The sequence below is a fragment of the Mycteria americana genome, chromosome 3 (assembly GCF_035582795.1).
Source record: "Mycteria americana isolate JAX WOST 10 ecotype Jacksonville Zoo and Gardens chromosome 3, USCA_MyAme_1.0, whole genome shotgun sequence".
Taxonomy (NCBI): domain Eukaryota; kingdom Metazoa; phylum Chordata; class Aves; order Ciconiiformes; family Ciconiidae; genus Mycteria; species Mycteria americana.
In genome coordinates this window covers 58,569,105-58,587,881 of record NC_134367.1, presented here as the reverse complement: position 1 = coordinate 58,587,881, position 18,777 = coordinate 58,569,105, and the positions used below count along the sequence as shown (strand labels likewise).

General features: G+C 40.6%; 1 protein-coding gene across 1 annotated transcript; it reads left to right on the top strand.

Annotated features, from left to right (window-relative positions):
- Nucleotides 1–1,066: 1,066 nt before the first annotated feature.
- On the top strand, nucleotides 1,067–18,438 carry SERINC1 (serine incorporator 1). Its single transcript, XM_075498659.1, has 10 exons — nucleotides 1,067–1,225; nucleotides 6,936–7,097; nucleotides 8,457–8,650; nucleotides 11,836–11,915; nucleotides 12,110–12,247; nucleotides 13,207–13,376; nucleotides 13,503–13,593; nucleotides 14,724–14,865; nucleotides 14,974–15,204; nucleotides 16,784–18,438. Exons 1-10 carry the CDS (start codon nucleotides 1,187–1,189, stop codon nucleotides 16,920–16,922), a joined length of 1,386 nt encoding a protein of 461 aa, XP_075354774.1. The 5' UTR covers nucleotides 1,067–1,186; the 3' UTR covers nucleotides 16,923–18,438.
- Nucleotides 18,439–18,777: the final 339 nt, after the last annotated feature.

The window sequence follows — 18,777 nt, the reverse complement described above, 5'->3', positions numbered from 1 at the left end:
GTAAGAAGATAAACTTGTGACAGTCAAAAATGTTTCTTAATTTGTAAAGTTTTTACATATTGTTTACTCCATTTGAAATGTTCTGTCTCACACTGCTAAGTATTTTATTTAAAAATTCAATTTAATTATTTATCCTTCTTAAGTGCTTACTTTTGCATATTAAAACACATTTGACAAATGAAGTGGTTGTATTTTTTCAGCTGAGACAGTATCCTCGGTATTATTATATTATTAAAATGTACATTTTCTGTTCCTTGATTGTCCAAGTATTTTATTTATTAAAAAGATTTCTGAGGAATACTTTTTCTTTTTGGACTATGTTCTTTTTTGGACTATGTTCATCTTCTACGTAGCACCACCACGACAGCCAGAAGGTCCTGCAGGCTCAACGCTCTTATTTGTACTTGTACAAAATGCGGTCCCTAAATGAGATTTGATGTGGTGAAAATTTTATATGGTTTTAATGGGGTGAAGCCTACCCTTTAGCATTGCTCAGGTAAGGGAGACTACAGCCACCCAGCTCCAGCCCGCTAGCTGTTTCGGGAGGTACTGGGAAGCAGCACAGCGAGCACGGCCGCTGTTGCAGGAAACCGGCCTCTCGCCCCCAGCGACATCTTCCCGCTTCTCGGCGCTCCCTGGTTTAGGTACACGCGGGAAGGCAATGAAGAAGGACAGGCCAACTCTTAACCACTTTCGATCCTTTTAACACATCAGGGGAGGTGACCAAAACGCGATGGCGACGGAGGCAGCTACAGCCGGGCGGCCGCCATTCCAGGGGATGCCGGAGGCCGCACAAGGGGCTGTGACCAGCGAGGCCGCCGCCGGCCTAGGCCAGCCGCCAGCTGCAGCGGTACGCGGGGGCAGGCGGGCCGTGCCTCGCCGCAGCCGGGCCGCTCCGGGCCGACCAGCGCCTTTTCCCGTCAGAAGCTGGGGGACGACGAGCCTGGGCCCGGGCCGAAGCTGAGACCGGGGCCGCGGCCTGGCCCTGGGCCCGCACTAGGGGCGGGGCGGGGCGGGGCCGCCCGGTCCCCGTCCACCGCCGCCCCGCCCCCTGCCTCCCTCCGGAAGTGACGTTGGCCCCGTCGTCACAGCAGCCGGAAGCGCTGTCGGGAGCAGTAAACAACCCCGTCGGGAGGCCGCGGTCTCCGCGCTTCCATCTTTGAGAATCCCGAGCCCGCCGAGGACCATGGGCAGCGTCCTGGGCCTCTGCTCCATGGCGAGCTGGGTAAGGTGGGGGCGGGCGGCGCGGTGGTTTCCAGCCCCTCCTTGTCCGTCGCAGGCCCGGAGCCGGCGGCCGGTGCCTCGTCCTCTCCCCCCGCCCCGGGCCTCGCCCGTCTGCTCCCCGGGCCTTTGTCTCACAGGCGCGGGGGCGCCTGTGGCGCTGCCTTCCCGCCTCCTCAAGCGGGGGGAGGCTGTAGGCCCCCTCCCCGCTCCCACCCCGGCTTTTTCCGCCCCGAGCGGCCGCCGCCCCCGCTCCTCCGGGACAGGGCGCTCTCCCCGGCAGGCTGGAGGAGGCGAGCCCTGGGGTGCGCCCCCGCGGTGGTTGCCCCTCGCGGGCTTCTGTGGGGGCTCCCCAGGGATCTGCCGAAGCCGTTTCACTGGGGCGATGGGGAGCTTCGTACTTACTCAGGCAGGCCGGCCTGTTGCGCTGCCGGTCGCTGCTTAATCCGCGTTACTGTGGGGGAGGCGTTACTGTGTTTGCTAAAATTCCCCCTCCCCAAATCTGTAAAGGAGTCAAAATCTAATTAAATGCTTATAGAGTTCGGCGTTTCTTTCGGGAAAAGTAAAACTCGCGTGTTTCCCTGATCCCGACGACTGTATTTAGTTCCTCTTTCTTACGGCTTTGTCTTGAGCAGCTCCACCCTTTGTAGCATCTTTGTCTTACCGAGGCATCGTTTTCTCACTGCACAGTAGTCTGTGGTGATGTTTCACCACCACGCTGAGCATCGTCAGGTGATTTTTTTCTTAATGGGAAACAGTAGTTTGAGGTGGTTTGAAAGCTGTTGGCACTATGCATAGAAACATGGTAGAGATCCTGCATGGCAATCCTCTTTTCAGTTGAGGCTTTACTGTCTTACCCTTAAGTGATGTGTTTTTCCAAATCTAGTCCCTATGCAAATAGACAGAATCAGATGTATTGTGACTCTTTAGACATTTGGGTTAAAAATATCAGTTGGGTTGTGAAAAGCTGAATTTTCCATACCAAAAAAATCGTATATTTAATCAGGAGTTCACACACACAATTTAATGGTCTAACAGAACCTAATATTGATTGAAACTATCTTTTCTGCTACCTATATATGAACTTTGGTTCCTCTAGTACAGAGTGATATTTAATTAGAGAGATGATACTTAACTCCTTAATCTCCTGTACAAATTCTATGAAATTATCATAGAAGTAGTAAATCTATATGAGCTAAGCTTCCAGGCTGATATACCTGTAAATAAGTGCCTAGACAACTGATAATATCCTTCTAGTGAAGTACTGTCAGTGTTCATTTTGCCTTAATTAACATTTTAAACACTACTTAATGGATTAGCCAGTTAGGCTTTAATTACTAGCTGAATATAGTTAACTTTAACATTTTTAATTATTGTCAAATAGTAAGCGACAGTATAACTATAGGTTTTAATTCAAATACTTGAGTTAATATGTACTGCATTTTCAAGTGCATAAACAGCCTTTCTGATAACTGACTGGTGTTTGTAGTGCATGAAGAGTCCCTGTATACTTGCTCTTGGTCTTGAGTGTTTGTTTCTGTACACAGAAATTGAAATCAGGCTGTTTTGGTTTTCTTTTTGTTTTCTCCCTGCCCCCCCCCCCCCCCCCCGATGGCTTTAAAGTGTTGATTTTCTTTCCACATTTAAAACCACAGCTAATCAGCGCTTAAAGCCTATGCAATAGTTCTTATAGGAGAAATGTGTCTGTGCTGGTCTCTAAGTTTATGTCAGTATAAACACCGTTTGTGGCTCTGAATGAGAAACAAACTGTGAGGGTGAGGTAGCAGGGGAACCAGATGTAGCGCAGTTTGTGCTAGTGCAGACTGTGCCACGGCCAGGAAGACGACTACTCTTTTGTCTGGAAAGGTGCTGCTGCCCGTGCTGCTTCATGTTGTGCCATGCAGAGCTGCTCTGGGTAACTGACCTTGGTATCTGGCCTCATACCTTTATTTGTTCTGGATTTTTTGTGTGGTGTTACTGTGGTTGTATCTCTGCCTTACTGTGCGCTGATCAGGCAGTGTTTCAGATAAGCGTTTTCAAGAGAAAAGATGAGCCTGTCGGAGATGGGGGGTGGGATGGGGGAAGGCCTCAAGAGCACTGTCATCTTGCCTGACCTAGATTGGTCAGGCAGTGCCGTTTTCATGCTGCTGGGTCTTGCCTCTATTACATTGTTCTCTGAAATAGCTCAGCTGCTGTTTTGCTCACTTTAATACTCTATCAAGGAAAAGATCTTGATTGAATTGGTTCCTTTAAGCATATGAGTAGGGATGATGTAGCTAAAACCTCACTAGGCCCAGTGGGGGGCTTAGTGTTTTTGTGAATACTTAATTCAGTATATAATGATTTAGTCATTACCCCAATAAGAAGATTATGTTTGATATTAAAAACTGGTTCTGTGTGCATCAGGGCAGTAACACTTGACTTTCAGTGGTTTTGTGAGTTATCTCTCTCCTTTTCTCTCCTGCAATATTCATGTTGTTATGTGTTCCTCCTACAATTTCCACTGCCCTAGAGAATGAAGTGACTGGTTTAACAGGCTTGAATTAACTTGGCTGCCCAGCTGGCTGCTCCCAGAATAGGTGTGTGGGTCTCTTTTCTTATTTTGCCTCAGTGAACACCACTGAACTGCTTATTTTTCTCAAAAATGTGCACGTATGTGAGTTGGTTGGTAGGTCCAAAAGTTACTGGATGGCAATAGGTTTATGCAGTTGTGACTTAGTAACTGTTGTCCAAGCTTCCTTAAGAAAGCAAGCTCAAAACTAATTGCAGAGTGACTCTTTGTCTGCATCTCTGACTAAGCTGGGCTTCACATGGGGAGTTAATATGAAGCTTTGTAGTATCTTACTGCTTGTACTGTAGTATTTTTTTTTGTAGGAGGCATGCTCTGAATTTAGGAAGAAAGTAAGCGACACAAACTGTCCTTGTCTCCTCTGCTGATAAACTCAATTCCGTGGCCAAATGTTCTTATCTGTTCTTTTTGAAGTCTGTTACTTGTTTAGAAGTGTTTTTGCCAATAGTACAATATTATTTTATTGGAATGGTATATATTTTATTCTGTCTTGCTAAAAGAAAGAGGGACTTGGACTGAAATGTGATTCCTTGTAGAAGTGGCCAACTTGTATAAATAATATCAATTATCAATAGGTCTCTTGTTCAGAGATGTGCATGATCACAGCTTGTAAGGATGAGCTGCTTGGGGGCAAAATGTTTTAAAAGCTAGTGTTGGAGCTCAGACACTTAAATGAGGTATATTGCCTTGCTTGAGGCACGTTGTTTCCCAGTGAGGGGAAGACAGTCATCTTTATTTCTGCCACTGCAAGCCACCTCTGTGTCTAGAAACATGCGTTTCTCTGTGTTCCCCTTGATGCACTCAGGAGGAAGCTGCTTGAATTATTTAGGTATTTAACAAACAATTTAACACTGGGATTCTCCGGAGAAGTGACACTTATGCCAGGTGGTCCTTGCACCAAATTTTCGGCAGCAGATGAGCCTAGGCTTATATTCTACTTGCCAAATTCAACCTTTTATTCAACAGTATCTTTAAAAATATTAATGCAGAGAGAATTAGTTCAAGAAAGTAATTTTTTGAACAGATAATAGAAATATTCTTCACTAGAAAGGTTATTTGTGTGTGTGGAGGAAGTAGTGTAATACATGAGGACTATAAAATCGTGATGCATCCTAAGCCAATATTTGCCATACGTTTCCTGCTTACTAAGTGTAGATGCCCCTAATGTAGTTCCTTGCAGTCATAGAAGAGCCTCGAAGGATCATCTGGTCCAACCTTTTGTGGGAAAGGGAGCCTAGATGAGATTATCTAGCACCCTGTCCTGTTGTGTCTTGAAAACCTCCGGTGATGGGGACTCTACCACGTCCTTGGGGAGGTTGTTGCAGTGACTGATTGTTCTTGCTGTAAAAAATCTTTCTTTATCGAGACGAAACCTCTCCTGGAATCAACACCTTTGTACTCTTTGTGCTATAATGATACTGAGTGGAGGAGGAGGTAAAAAAGGGCAATATAATATCTTTTACATACTGAAATAGTTATAATGGGACTCTACCTAGCTTCACTTTTTTAGCAAGACAAATGTAATAGTGAAGTTTGCTAACTTAAAAGTCATTCTGTAGCATAGTGGAGTGAAAATTCTTGGCTCCTCCATCCTTGGAGAGGAACACAAGTACAAAAAGAATAGAAGGAAATGACTTAAAAGATCCAGTTTGTGGGTCCACTGTGTGGGTCTGGTTGAACCTGTAAGAACAGATAATCTGAGCCTTTTCCTTAGGGCTTCTCAGGAGGCTGCCCAGAGTGTTGTGGCAGTCTGTCTGTTCTTCCCTGAAAGCCCTGGGGCCTTCCCAGTAGCAGCAGACTGCTGGCATTTTTGTTTGTCATATGACTAAACTTTTAACAAGTTTCTCTGACACATGGCAGTCATACTGGATGATTGACATGCACTGCTCATGTGGCTGTGTAACTAGTCATGTTCTTATGTGACTGACTGGGTGTTTTTCATGCGGTGATTAACACCTATGGCTTTTGTCACATGGTAGAGGTGTCCCTGTGTGTGTGCTGGGGCAGAAGATGGGTTTTACCGCTGTTCAGTATCTTTGTCAGCGGTTGCATGGTCTGTTGTAGCTCAGATAGAGCAGCACTCGCTTGGTAACTTTACCTTAGCTGAAGAATATGTGGCCTCCAAAACTTAGCTGTTAACTGCTCACTGGGATTTCCCATGTCTTCTGTGCAAAATAATTTTTTTGTAAATTAAAACAAAACAAAAATGCCAAAACACTTTGATTATTTCCTCTTTTGGCTTATGTTTACTTGTGAAACCTTGCCCTTCTTTCGCTTCCTGAATTGTCACTCAGCAAGTGGCAGAAAATTGTGAAGGGGTGAAGTACGTTTCCTGCCTCTCCCCCGCCCCCGGGTGAAATAGCACTATCTGCTCCCTTTCCTTCTTCCCACAATTTTCTGTTTAAGAATTAAATACAGGTAAATTTTATTCTATTTTTTCTCTCCTCATAGTATTACAACTGTACAATGTTCCTATCCACTTTTGCTGTTGATATTTGGTAGCAATGATAATGTGTACTGTGTGTTTGCTTTGTTCTTGTGTTTTGTAACTTTTACATTGCATAAGTTAATTTTGCCAGCTAATAACATTGTGTGATATGTGAGTAGCTGTTAAATACACAATAATTTGCAATCTAAGCTTTAGGCTATTTTACCTATTTGTGCTCCAGTAATGTTTATGGCCCCAGTGAGGATTGTGGCCCAGCTCTGCCAGATGCTGAAAGTGTACCTAGATGCCAGTTGTGCTTAAATTTTTTTTCTGCAGTCTATTTGTTTAATCTCTGCAGCTGTGGAAGGAAGGATGTAGTTGTTAACTAAAAGTAATCCTTGCATCTCATTTAGCTGAAATGAAATAAAATTCAAGAGAACAAATGAGCCTGAATCCAGGCTTTATTTCCTCTGAAGGGATAAATGATTACTTTTGATATAGCACTAATTTCACTGTATAGTGGTGCATTAGGAAGCACTGCCAAGATTGTTAGGGGCTGTGTAACATTTTGCAGTGACTTAGTCTACACTAGTGATGAGATGCATAGGATGAGTCATTTTCCATCATAACTTCTGATGATCTACACAGCCTGATTAAATATTGAAATCTAGCAATGCAAAACTTTTTAAAGAATTTGTTTTATGTTCTGTCTGTCAGATACCGTGCTTATGTGGAAGTGCCCCGTGCCTGCTCTGCCGATGCTGCCCCAGTGGAAACAACTCCACCATAACTCGGCTGATTTATGCATTCTTTTTACTTCTTGGCGTGAGTGTTGCCTGTGTGATGTTAATACCAGGCATGGAAGAGCAGCTGAAGAAGGTCAGGTTACTTCTTTGCAAACGTGTTTGGTAGAACAAATGTCACAGATAATTGTAAATGACATCTTGAAAGCATGGGTTTTATGTGGAAATACGTAGTTGTCCTGCCACCTGTGCTTCACAGTCTCCATTAATTTGATTGCAGATCAAATAAACAAAGACCTGGTGGGACAATCACTGCATAGATGAAAAGCACTATTTAGAAATAAAGTTGCACCTCTTCTTTAATAGCTCAGAGCAGAAAAAATAAAATCTTGTATCAAACAAGAAAATGTAATTTATATATGTGGAGTTTGAAATTATATATTATTGAGGTGCTTGTATTTATGGCACTTGATTGATTTTGATTGCTGTTAATAAAAGAAAAAAACAACCACAGTCAAAGACGTCTTCTAGTTTCATTGTGCTGTACTAGTTAATTTTAAAGTCTGCAAATGCATAACAAATGTTTTTCACTAATGATAGCATATTTTCACTAAGGAAATTAGGAAGTGCTTCTAGGATTTTACAGTTTATTAGTTTTAAGAAGACACGATAGTGATGCAAAATCAGAGTGATAATTTGAGTTATGGGAGAGCTTATAGGTTCACTGAACTTGGGTTGCATGTGCTTTGGTTCTGTTAGTCTTTAGTTTGTTGTCTTTAATTTTTTTTCTAATGGATAGTAACTTCTGTTAGGCATGCTTTTGATTTTCTTCCCCCCAAATGATTAATCTGTAAATGTTTATTTCAGTGTGGTATAGTAACCACATTAGAGCTTCAGTGAAGAGCCATGTTAGTCACCTAAGAAAGAAAATTACAGCCTTCTGGAGCATGATTTGACTTCAAAAAGATTTTGCTCATGTCCTGGTAGTGACTGGAAAGGATGTTCTCAGCTGTCTCATGTGAAAGTTACAGATACTTGTAATTGATGGTGATGTTACTTTTTGGGGGAGGCTGTTTCTGTTTTAAAGAGATGTAAGCAGGCTGCCTTCTCCTAGCTATGTCACGAACCTTATAGTAACTGACAAGTCAAATTTACCAAATCCCAGATCTTTTATTTATCTCTTGATTCAGATCAACAAGTGAAAACTGCGTTTCTTTGAGAAGTTCTGAAATTCCTAATAACAAGCCCCCCACTGTTAATAAGATATATTTTTGGTTTTGTTTAGAATTTGCCTATATGAGATTTTTTTCCTTGTATATGTTTAATATTCTGGTTGGACTGTAACAATACAGCCCTTTGGTATCATATTTTCTAGCAGTGTTAATAGTTGCATAATGTTGTAATATTAATGAATTGAATATTAGTAAATTTCTAATACAGATTTACTCCCAGGAGGCCTTTTACAGATCACTGAAGTATCTTGTATTTATCATAGATTCCTGGATTTTGTGATGGAGGGATGGGAACAACTATTCCTGGTGTGCATGGCCATGTGAATTGTGATGTACTAGTTGGTTACAAAGCCGTGTATCGTGTGTGCTTTGGGATGGCCATGTTCTTCCTTCTCTTCTCCTTATTGATGATCAAAGTGAAGAGCAGCAATGACCCAAGAGCAGCGGTGCACAATGGGTAAGATACAGAAATGAGAACTGAGATAGGTGGTGTGTGCATATGAGATACAGCTACTGTGAAAATAAAACCTGTGGCTGACCACGCTGGTCAAATTTACTGTTCTACAAACAAAGAATTTCATAGTAGCTAGAGGAGTGTTGTTGCAGTAGAGGGCATTCAAAGTTATTAGAGTTCCTGGACGTGACAGGTTAATTTTTGTAAGAGGAAAAGATACACATGGCTGTCGCTTCTCAGAGCCTGAACTATGTCAGTGCATAGTCCGTCCAGAGGTTTCCCAAGATTAGAGATTCTGCTTTTGTCCACAGACGACAAGATTCAGAGATGAATAATGGCACTAAGTTTCATTCCACTGAGATTTTTTTCAACAAATAGAAAGATTAAAAAGCCTCATCTGTCTTCTAGGATTACATTGCTCTTAACTTTGATGTTTGTAAGGGCTTGCTTTTTTCTGAACAGTTTTATTTTAAAGATTATAACAGTTATATATATACCTCTATATAGATATATAACATCTCTCTTCCCCCTCTGCATAAAGAAGACTGAGTTATGTATTTAGTTTCTGAGCTTCCCAGTAAATTTTTCTTTTGTATTTTGTTATAGTTAGGTTTATCTGATGGAAGATAATAGTGGAATTTAAGCTTGCGGGTTGACCTGAGTGGTAGTTTTCATCCAGGCTCAGCCTATGTGTAATGTAGCTTCTTGAGCCAAGGAGATGTAAATATTTGTAATAGGGCATGGCACTAAAAAGCATAAAACCATTTATGGTGCCTAGTCTTGGTGATCACAGTGAGTGCTTAGCCTATTATTTTTTCAAGATGCCTATATTTAATGGAAGCTATGAACAGCTAAGCCATAAAAATGAAGAAGTTATTTTACTTTATATTCAGTATAATATTATTAAACATTTCTAGCATAACATGAGAAAAAACTTCAAATTATTTCTGTAGGAGAAGAGAAGATAATTAAGACTGAGCAGAATATTGCTTTGTTTACTTCTTTTGTTTCGGTCTAAAGAAAAAGAGGCTGGGTACAGTATTAAGATGCATTAGCAGCAGTAACTCAGTTCAGCCTTTCCCTCTGCCCTGCTTTGTTCAGGAGAGCACACTTCTTACAAGCAAGAAGAAAATGGTTCAGGTATATTCTATATTAACACTTTGTGTTTTTTACAATAAAAGACACCTTTTACATGATGTGGAATCTTTTTACCTAAAACAGCTTCTTAAGTGTTTGGGATCATCTTGATACCCTTATCTGGAATTGTGCTCTCCAGTACAAGTTTTGGTACTATTTATGCAATCCATAGCAGTTTACTCTTCTTAGCCAATCTAGTGTCAGTACTAGGATAAAAGGTAAAATGATACTTGTTAACGGTTACTGGTAAAATATTTAATAATGCTACTTCCAACACTTCTGTAATAACTAGTTGCTTCAATAGTATGCATTACAGGTAGCTCTATGAAAACCTCAGCTTTTGATTTTTGAAATTGTATGTATCTTCAGTAATATTTTGCAATGTAATCTTTCTGTCAGTGATTTGAAATATTCAGAATATTAGGTTTTCCCATGTATGTGTACTAACTTTTTCATACTTGCATGCAAGTTAAGCCCAGTAATGTGGTCCAGTGCCAATGTTTACCTTCTTTGCTTTTGTAACAGCAGTCAGAATAGTTTTTTGCCTCAGGTTAATAATAATGATAGAAAAAATCCGTTACAATGTATTCACAGGATTGTTGCTGGCTTGTACAGAATGCATAGCAACTGTAGGTGTTATTTCAGATAAGTATTGTTTTCACTGTGACGCATGTTATATGAGTAGTCTGAAGATCCCTTAAAGTCTGGAATTAGAGATGAAATTTGTACAAACTTGAACCTGTTCTTATTTCTGTAATTGAGAATGACCTTGATTAAAAAAAAAAAAAAGCCACATGTGGATTCAAAAACTAGTTTTAGTGGGGGCTGTATTATACCATAAATGTTATAAGTTAATTCAGCTTTCAAGCTGGGTTTAGTCACTTCTCTGTATCCCAGTGAACTAATCCATTTTTCCCATATTCTGCACTTCTGCCATCTCACATAGTTCCTTTCCACACAACTGGAATTTGTTCTTCTGGTCACCATCACCTGATTGTAACAGCCAGAAAGACAGATTAAACTTGTTCATTAACATGTAAATTAAAGTATGGGAAAAAATGGGAAGGGATAGAAAACTTGAAAACCGTGCAAGTGTGACATTGCGTGGGTGTGGTACATGTCTTAGTGCTATATTCAGTTTGAAGTATGTATAGATGGTACTGTGCCTATATTTGGAGCTGCCTGTCACTGTAATCAGAAAAAATAGTCTTCACCTTCTTACAGTTTGTTGGCATAACTTTTTGATTTGAAGTTCCTATGCAGGGTATATTTGTACACAGTCTGTATTTGGGGTGAGTTTGGTGAATCTTTGGTGGAAGGTGTTTCCTTGTCTGCTTTCTAGGAAACATCTGATCTGTTTTGTTTGTCCATGAGCGCATATCTTTTACTGGAAAAAAAAAAATCCAATGCTACGGCACTGGAACAGGGACTTAGAATTTGATTGTGTCCTTTCTGTGAAGGATAAATCCTTTGCTTTTGTTGTTGTGATAAATCCTCATCAGATGTAGGCCTAAAGAGTCTGAAGGTAGGTGGGAAAAATCCAGGCTTTTGCACATCTCTCTTGTAGGAAATGAATTGAGACTGGTAGGGAACTCCAGCATAATGTTTTCTGTCATTGTAGGCACCAACCAGATCTTCTACTTTTTTGGTTTTGATATAAAAAACAGGTGGGGATTTTTTTAACCCATTGTTCTGATATGCAGGCAGTTCAATAATCTCACTGCTCTAGTTAAAAAACTTCTTTAAAAAAAACCCCAAAACCTCACAATTATATTCCAGCCTGGCTTCCTTTGTAATACATGAGTGAGATATCTCTGGGAAATGTGTCAAACTCTCTGTCAGTCTAGCAGAGTTTAAGCATAATTTTCTGGAGAACAAAAATCTTGGGCAGATAAAATAAGATTTTTATCCTACTTCAAAAGAAGTGAGTTAAGAATGAGTGAATTAAGAAAACCCCCAACTCTTAAGGATGTGCATTTTGTGTACTTTCAAGTTTTTGTGAATTAGATCAGACTTCAGCAGTTGCCTGACTTTTTTTAATTTCCCTTTAGATTCTGGTTCTTTAAATTTGCAACAGCACTTGCAATTAGCGTTGGAGCTTTCTTCATACCAGAGGGACCATTTACAACTGGTAAGGGAATACTGTCTTCCATTGTATCATGGTGCAATCATAACTGGTTTTAAAACAAAACTAAGTGCATGGTGATGTCTTACAGTTTTAGTTGTAGCTGTGTAACTATAGCACTTTTCTGTGTTTAGGGACATTAAGACAGGGTGGTAAATTATCTGTGGTTCTGAACTGGTTTTGTTTCATTTCTCTTTTAGTGTGGTTTTATGTAGGTATGGCTGGAGCTTTCTGCTTTATTCTTATTCAGCTGGTCTTGCTTATTGACTTCGCCCACTCCTGGAATGAATCTTGGGTTGAAAAAATGGAAGAAGGAAACTCAAGATGCTGGTATGCAGGTAAAGGACTGTACTACAATCAAGTTTTAAATTTCATTGTGCATTATGTTAAATAAGTTATTCACTGAGTACTGCATTTTACCAGAGTGCAGAAGGGGGGCTGCTTCGTGCATAAGTATCACTTTCTCAGGTGGTGTAGTTCAGCTCTGTTGTTTTGCTGTTTTGATGTCAAGTTAAATCATGGGGGGGCAGGGAGAGGGGCAGTGGCCTCTGAGTAATAAGATCTAATCCCTGGGAGCAGGGCATCTGTTTACGATGGCAGAGAAGTAGCAATTGTAGGTTTTGGGGGTTTTTTTCAGCCACAGGTTTTGTTACACCTTAGCACTGATTAAAAACAAACTAGCCTGTTCCTGCTTTGTGTTGAGCATAAGCATCTCAAATAATTATTTTTTCTTTCTGTCTGCCAGTCAGTCATTCTTTGAAGGTATATGCTGAGTGAAAATGCAGGATAGTGAAGGAGAGTACAAGTCATCTCACTGGAGAAATGATATGTTAATTTTAATAAAACGTTTCAGATGTGATAATTTAGGTGTTTCAAAAGACAGCACAGCCTGGCTTCATGCAATGGCCACTTCACTCTTTAATGTTTTTAATAAGATAGAATTTGGAAATAAGATTTTGTTTTTCCTTATATTGCAGAAGTAGTTCTTCAGTTTCTTTTTTAAGCTTTTAGCCAAATTGTATGTAGTATAACTGTATTCCTTCATACTTGATGCTCCTGGTTGCTGTTAGAGCACTGGAGAATCAAGTATGGCTTCAGGCTTCCCATTTATGAAGATCTTTCTTTTTAACACCTCAGAGTGTTGAGAAGAACTTCTTTCCTTTACATTTCAGTGCCTAGAGCTGCTCTCTAATTGTCATTGCATACCCTATCCAAAACCTGATAATCATGCAATATTTCAATTTTAATACTCTCCATTTATTAACCAGTTTAAACTGTTTTTGTCTCTTTTTCACAGCTCTGCTGTCAGCTACAGCTGTCAATTACCTGCTGTCTCTAGTAGCTATTGTCTTGTTTTATGTTTATTACACTCATCCAGAAGGTTGTTCTGAAAACAAGACATTCATCAGTGTTAATATGCTGCTGTGTATTGGTGCTTCTGTAATGTCAATTCTGCCGAAGATTCAGGTATACTTTTAATTCTGTTACCTTTTTATGTTTTTTTGTGTTGTCGCTCCCAGAAACCTATAATATAATTGTGCCTGAGACTTTTAATTGCCTAACTGTGTGCTGTTTCATGACTACTTTGTATAGGAATCTCAGCCAAGATCTGGTTTGCTGCAGTCTTCTGTGATCACAATTTATACAATGTATTTGACTTGGTCAGCTATGACCAACGAACCAGGTAAGTGTAGTAGCAATATATGGCTTTTTGGGTAACCAGTTCAGCAGTAAATTGTATCTTCACCTTTTTGCGAGGCAGGATTACAATGGGGTACTGTAATGCATGCAAGTTAGAGGCCGGACTCATTAGTTTCTGTTCTCTCCCCCCACCCCAACTTTCTGTAATAATACCAAAGAAATAGTTCTTCCAAAGATAACGTGTTTTTCACTTGCTTTTATGTTTATCATATGGAAGAATTTCTACCTATTATTGGCAGGATTGCAGTATTCTAAAGCTTAGATTTTGCAGATTACCACAACTCTTCCAAGGTGTCTGGAAGGTTCATTTCCCTACCAAGTTTCAAGTTTCTTACCTGGTGACTGAGATGCTACTGATTGTATTTTTCTGAACTGAGGATTTAAAAAAAAGTATTAATAAATGTTTTCAATGTTTCTTGTGTCTGAAGACAGCTGAGCATCTCTAAAAAATAAAAATAAATTTAAATAAATAAATTCAGCAATTCTGGTGATTAAAATAAACTGCCAAATACTGATTTTGGTGTTTTTAATTGGGTCTCTGGCCCTTTTATCTTAATTATGGACCATCTTCTGTGCTTCTGTGTAACAGCATACATATGAGTCATATCTAATTCCTGCAGTAATTATGGGGAAATAAGATTGTCTGCTACTTTCAGCTGTTTCATCTGTGCTATCTGTGGATGCTGTGGGTTGGGAACTGTTCATACGAAACTGACTTTGTAACATTCTTTTCCAACTCTGCGATGACTCTGGTACCCCATGTATAGAATATGTTTGTCAAACTTGTTTTCTAGCGGTAGAATTTCTAAAGCTTAATATGCAGACCACTTTTATTTTGTTGCATCTAATTATATGTGATGGAACAGTAAAGCAGTGGATGTATATCTTACATAAGTTTAAAATCCTTTTATCTGCTTAGAGACAGATTTTTATGCCACATACTGTCATTTGCCTGCTTTAGAGAGACTCAACAAGCTAAAATTAGATTCAAAGCTTTTTTACTTCAAGACTGTCACAGTCACAAAGTTCCTTTCTGTTTCAGTGTGGAAATGTACTATTAAATATTTGTTCTATTCTTGTTTTATGTAAGTTCTAATGTAATTTCCCTCGCAGACAGGCGCTGTAACCCAAGTTTGCTGAGCATCATTGGTTACAACAGCACCACCATTCCAACCCAAGGTCAGGTAGTTCAGTGGTGGGATGCACAAGGAATTGTAGGACTGGTTTTGTTTTTGCTGTGTGTTCTCTATTCAAGGTAAGATTCCTTTAAAAAATTCCTGTTAACTTGCATTACTTCTCATTGTCAGATACTTAATAGTATTTATTTGGGTAATGGTGCTGTGTCCTTTCCTGTCAAATACAGCATCCGAACATCCAACAACAGCCAAGTTAACAAGCTGATGCTCACCAGTGATGAATCGACACTGATAGAGGATGGAATGCCCAGGAGTGACGGCTCCCTTGATGATGGAGATGATGTTCACCGAGCCATAGATAACGAGAGGGATGGAGTTACTTACAGTTACTCCTTCTTTCATTTCATGCTTTTCCTGGCATCCCTGTATATCATGATGACGCTTACCAACTGGTACAGGTATTTACGTTTGATAATATATTGTTCTAATCATGAGCATACAATATGTTATCTTTTGCTGGACAAGGCGGTGTAAGTTGTGTACTGTGAGGAATGTAGGTTTTGAATGGGACTTCTCAAGGGAAGTATACTGTTTGATCTATATTAAATGAATTGTATTTGAAAATTGGAGTAGCCGACCTTGTTCACAAGTGCCTGTCTTATTTTCTAGGATAATTCTCATGATTGACTGGACTGCTGAAATACGTCCTGCTGAAGTGAACAGGATAGAGTCTTAAATTCTATAACAACTAAAAATAACTAAACACCAGGCCTTTGTCTGGTACAGAGAGCTGGAAAAAGGAGACGTAGGACATGTTATATCAGCAGGTTGAGGGAGAGGTGATCCTTCCCATCTACTTGGCACTGGTGACACCACACCTGGAGTATTGGGTCTAGTCCTGGCTCCCCAGTATGAGAGAGACATGGACATACTGGAGAGAGTCCAGAAAGGGCCACAAAGGTGATGGAGGGACTGGAGCATCTTGCACATGAGGAGAGGCTGAGAGAGCTGGGACTGGTCAGTCTAGGGAAGAGAAGGCCTAGGGGGATCTTATCAATGCATATAAACACCTGAAGGGAGGATGCAAAGAGGACAGAGCCAGGCTGTCTTCAGTGGTGCCCAGTGACAGGATCAAAGGCAGTGGGCATACACTGAAACACCAGAGGTTCCCTCTGGACATCAGGAAACACATTTTCATTGAAAGCATGATGGAGCACTGACACAGGTTGCCCAGGGAGGTTGTGGAGTCTCCATCCCTGGAGATGTTCAAAAGCCATCTAGGCATAGTCCTGGTTAGCTGGCTCTAGGTGTCCCTGCTTGAGCAGGGGGGTTGGACCAGATGACCTTCAGAAGTCCCTTCCAACCTCAGCCATTCTGTGACAGGGTCTGGTGGAAGGAAATCAGGTTGTCTGCTCCCTGAAAAAATCCTCACAATAAAATAGTCCTCCTATGTGTGAATTGTTATTATGTTAACAGCTTGAACAGATGTTCTTCAGAACTTTAAAATATAAATTATGGTCTCTAATAATTTGTTAAAGGATGATTTGTATCAAAATAGCAACACTAGAAAGGTGTTTCCTTCAAAAGTAACTCTTAATAGATAGTCCTGCTGTGGATTTGATTTGTGGCCTTGCTTGGGTCAATATGACATCAAGGTTATTAATTCTTCTAGGTGTTGTCTTTTGGCAAGGTAAAATGCATTATTTGTATCTATAAATGCTACCCATTTCCTGCCTTTCCACAGATTTGCTGAGAGATTCCCTGTAAATATTTCTGTTTCTTGACAGCTTCTCTTACCAAATATTTTTTGGGCTGCTGTTGCTTTCCACCTTCCTGTGACACCAACTTACAAATGGTGTTCTTGTACAGATGGTGGGAACTGCCTGGAAGAAGAAGGGTAGAGATGTCCTTTGAGGTGTGGAGCTGAAGTGAAAATGATCCCCTGTGAAAACAGTGTTGAAGAGTGGCTTACTACACAAGTATGTCATATTGAAACAAAAATTGCAACTTACCTTTTTTCTCTTCCTTCTTTCACAGTCCGGATTCTTCTTACGAGACAATGACCAGCAAATGGCCCTCTGTCTGGGTGAAGATATCTTCCAGCTGGATTGGCATCGTGCTGTACGTGTGGACTCTGGTTGCTCCGCTGGTTCTTACAAACCGTGACTTTGACTAAGCTGTGCTGCTCTCTAGGGAGATTGTGCTAGCTTCACCGTGTCTTTGAAACAAACAGTATTCCAGATAATAATAGTGCAGTTGTAAATACGTGTGTGTGCGCGCGCATGTGTGCGTGTGCTATCCATGTAGTATACCCTGCTTTACTCTGCATGATGACCTTGAATCATGTCTTTTGTCATTTCACTAAATGACTTTTTCTAGCTGAGCTCAGTGACAATTACTATAATGATGGTTTTCATAAGATTACTCCTCGATTGAGTGCTTTGGGAGCATTAGATGCAAGATCAAGACCTTTTGGAAGTAGGTGTTTTTCCCTCAGTTGCATTAGTTGTAGAAAAAAAGGTGCAAGTGTTAGAGTAACAAGCCAGTATTAGATCAGGCTTTGCAAGCAAAGGAGGGGCTGCCTTTGATGATCCCTGTTGCCTTGATTCCGAAGTAAGTCTTGAGCAAGCACCGTTAAACTCAGAATTGTGCATGTTGGAGTTTACTGGACATCTTGCAGCATTTTGGCACTAACAGCCTGACCTTTTCCTGTCCTGAGGGCAGCAGTACCTTTTAGCACAGATGTTAAATGGGGAAACTTGCACCTGAAGCTGCAGAGGAGCTGATGTCCTCCTTGGTGCTGTTGGGTCTGGTGTGTCCTATTGCAGACAGGAGGACAGACACCCTGGGGAAAAACATCGTGGTATCAGATGCTCGGAAGCATGTTTTTAAGGCACCTGTTTACAATGTGCATCTATGTATTATTATCTTTTTTTTAAGTAGTTTAAGTGGGATAGCTGTGCTGTAGTTTATTGCTGGTTTGTGTGCCACTTTCTTTCTTGGCTAAGCTACAATCACAGAGTTTGCAAGAAGCCGAGTGGTGAAAACTGTGTAAGCCCTTTAGAGGAATTTTTTGAGTATTGTGGTTAAAAAAGAAGTGGAGGAAAAGGAGCACTGAAATTACAGTAACTAAAGGAGGCTTGCATTAACTGAGGCTTCAACAAAAGTGTTTCTTAATATATTTGGGGCTCTACATTTTGAAATCTTTTAATGTATTAAGTATTTTGCTTGTTGTCCATTGCCAGAGATGGACATGAGCCTAGAAAGTCTAAATCTAGGCATGAGGGAAGACATTAATCTGTTTGATTAAAATACTGTATAGTTCCTGTGCAGTTATGAAATCTTAAATGCTTTTGTGCTTGCTGCTTTGTAATTGAAGTATGTAAGCTGCATTATTTATCTCTGTTACTTGCTACAACTTGAGACTAGAGCAGCCTGACTGGGAGTGACCTTAGAGCCTTCAGCAGGTATCATGCTGATCTGTTACTGTGGTGGTCATACTGTTACTTCCTGTTGCTAATTATTCTCTAAGCTTTTATTTTAATTTTGCACCTAAACACTGACATTTACTGCAAAGTCTGACATGTCAGTCAAACTTGAGATGGTAATGGAAGGATTAGTAATGGCTTGTCATAATTTGGAATACGTTGTTACCTTATTAATAAATAAATTTGGATGAAGATGTCCAATGACTTTTGATGTCGCATACTACTGCCAGACATGGATGGTGTAGGGTTTTATATTGCTCTCGCTTCTGTTCCTGGGATGTTTTATAGTACTTGTCATCTGAGAAGTGACAGCTGACAGTGCTGCAATGTACACCTGCAAGGCAGTTAGTTCCTGGCTCTTTGGGAGATCACAGGTAACCCCCTGGGTCAAGGTTTCTGACAGTTCTTCTCTCTGTGCCCTTTGCATCCACCTCTGAAAACACGAACATGCTTCACACTTGTAACTGCACTCCTTCATCAACTGCTGCTGCATTGTATTGCACCTGTGCTTAAGTTTGGGTAAAACACCTGAACACCAGTTTA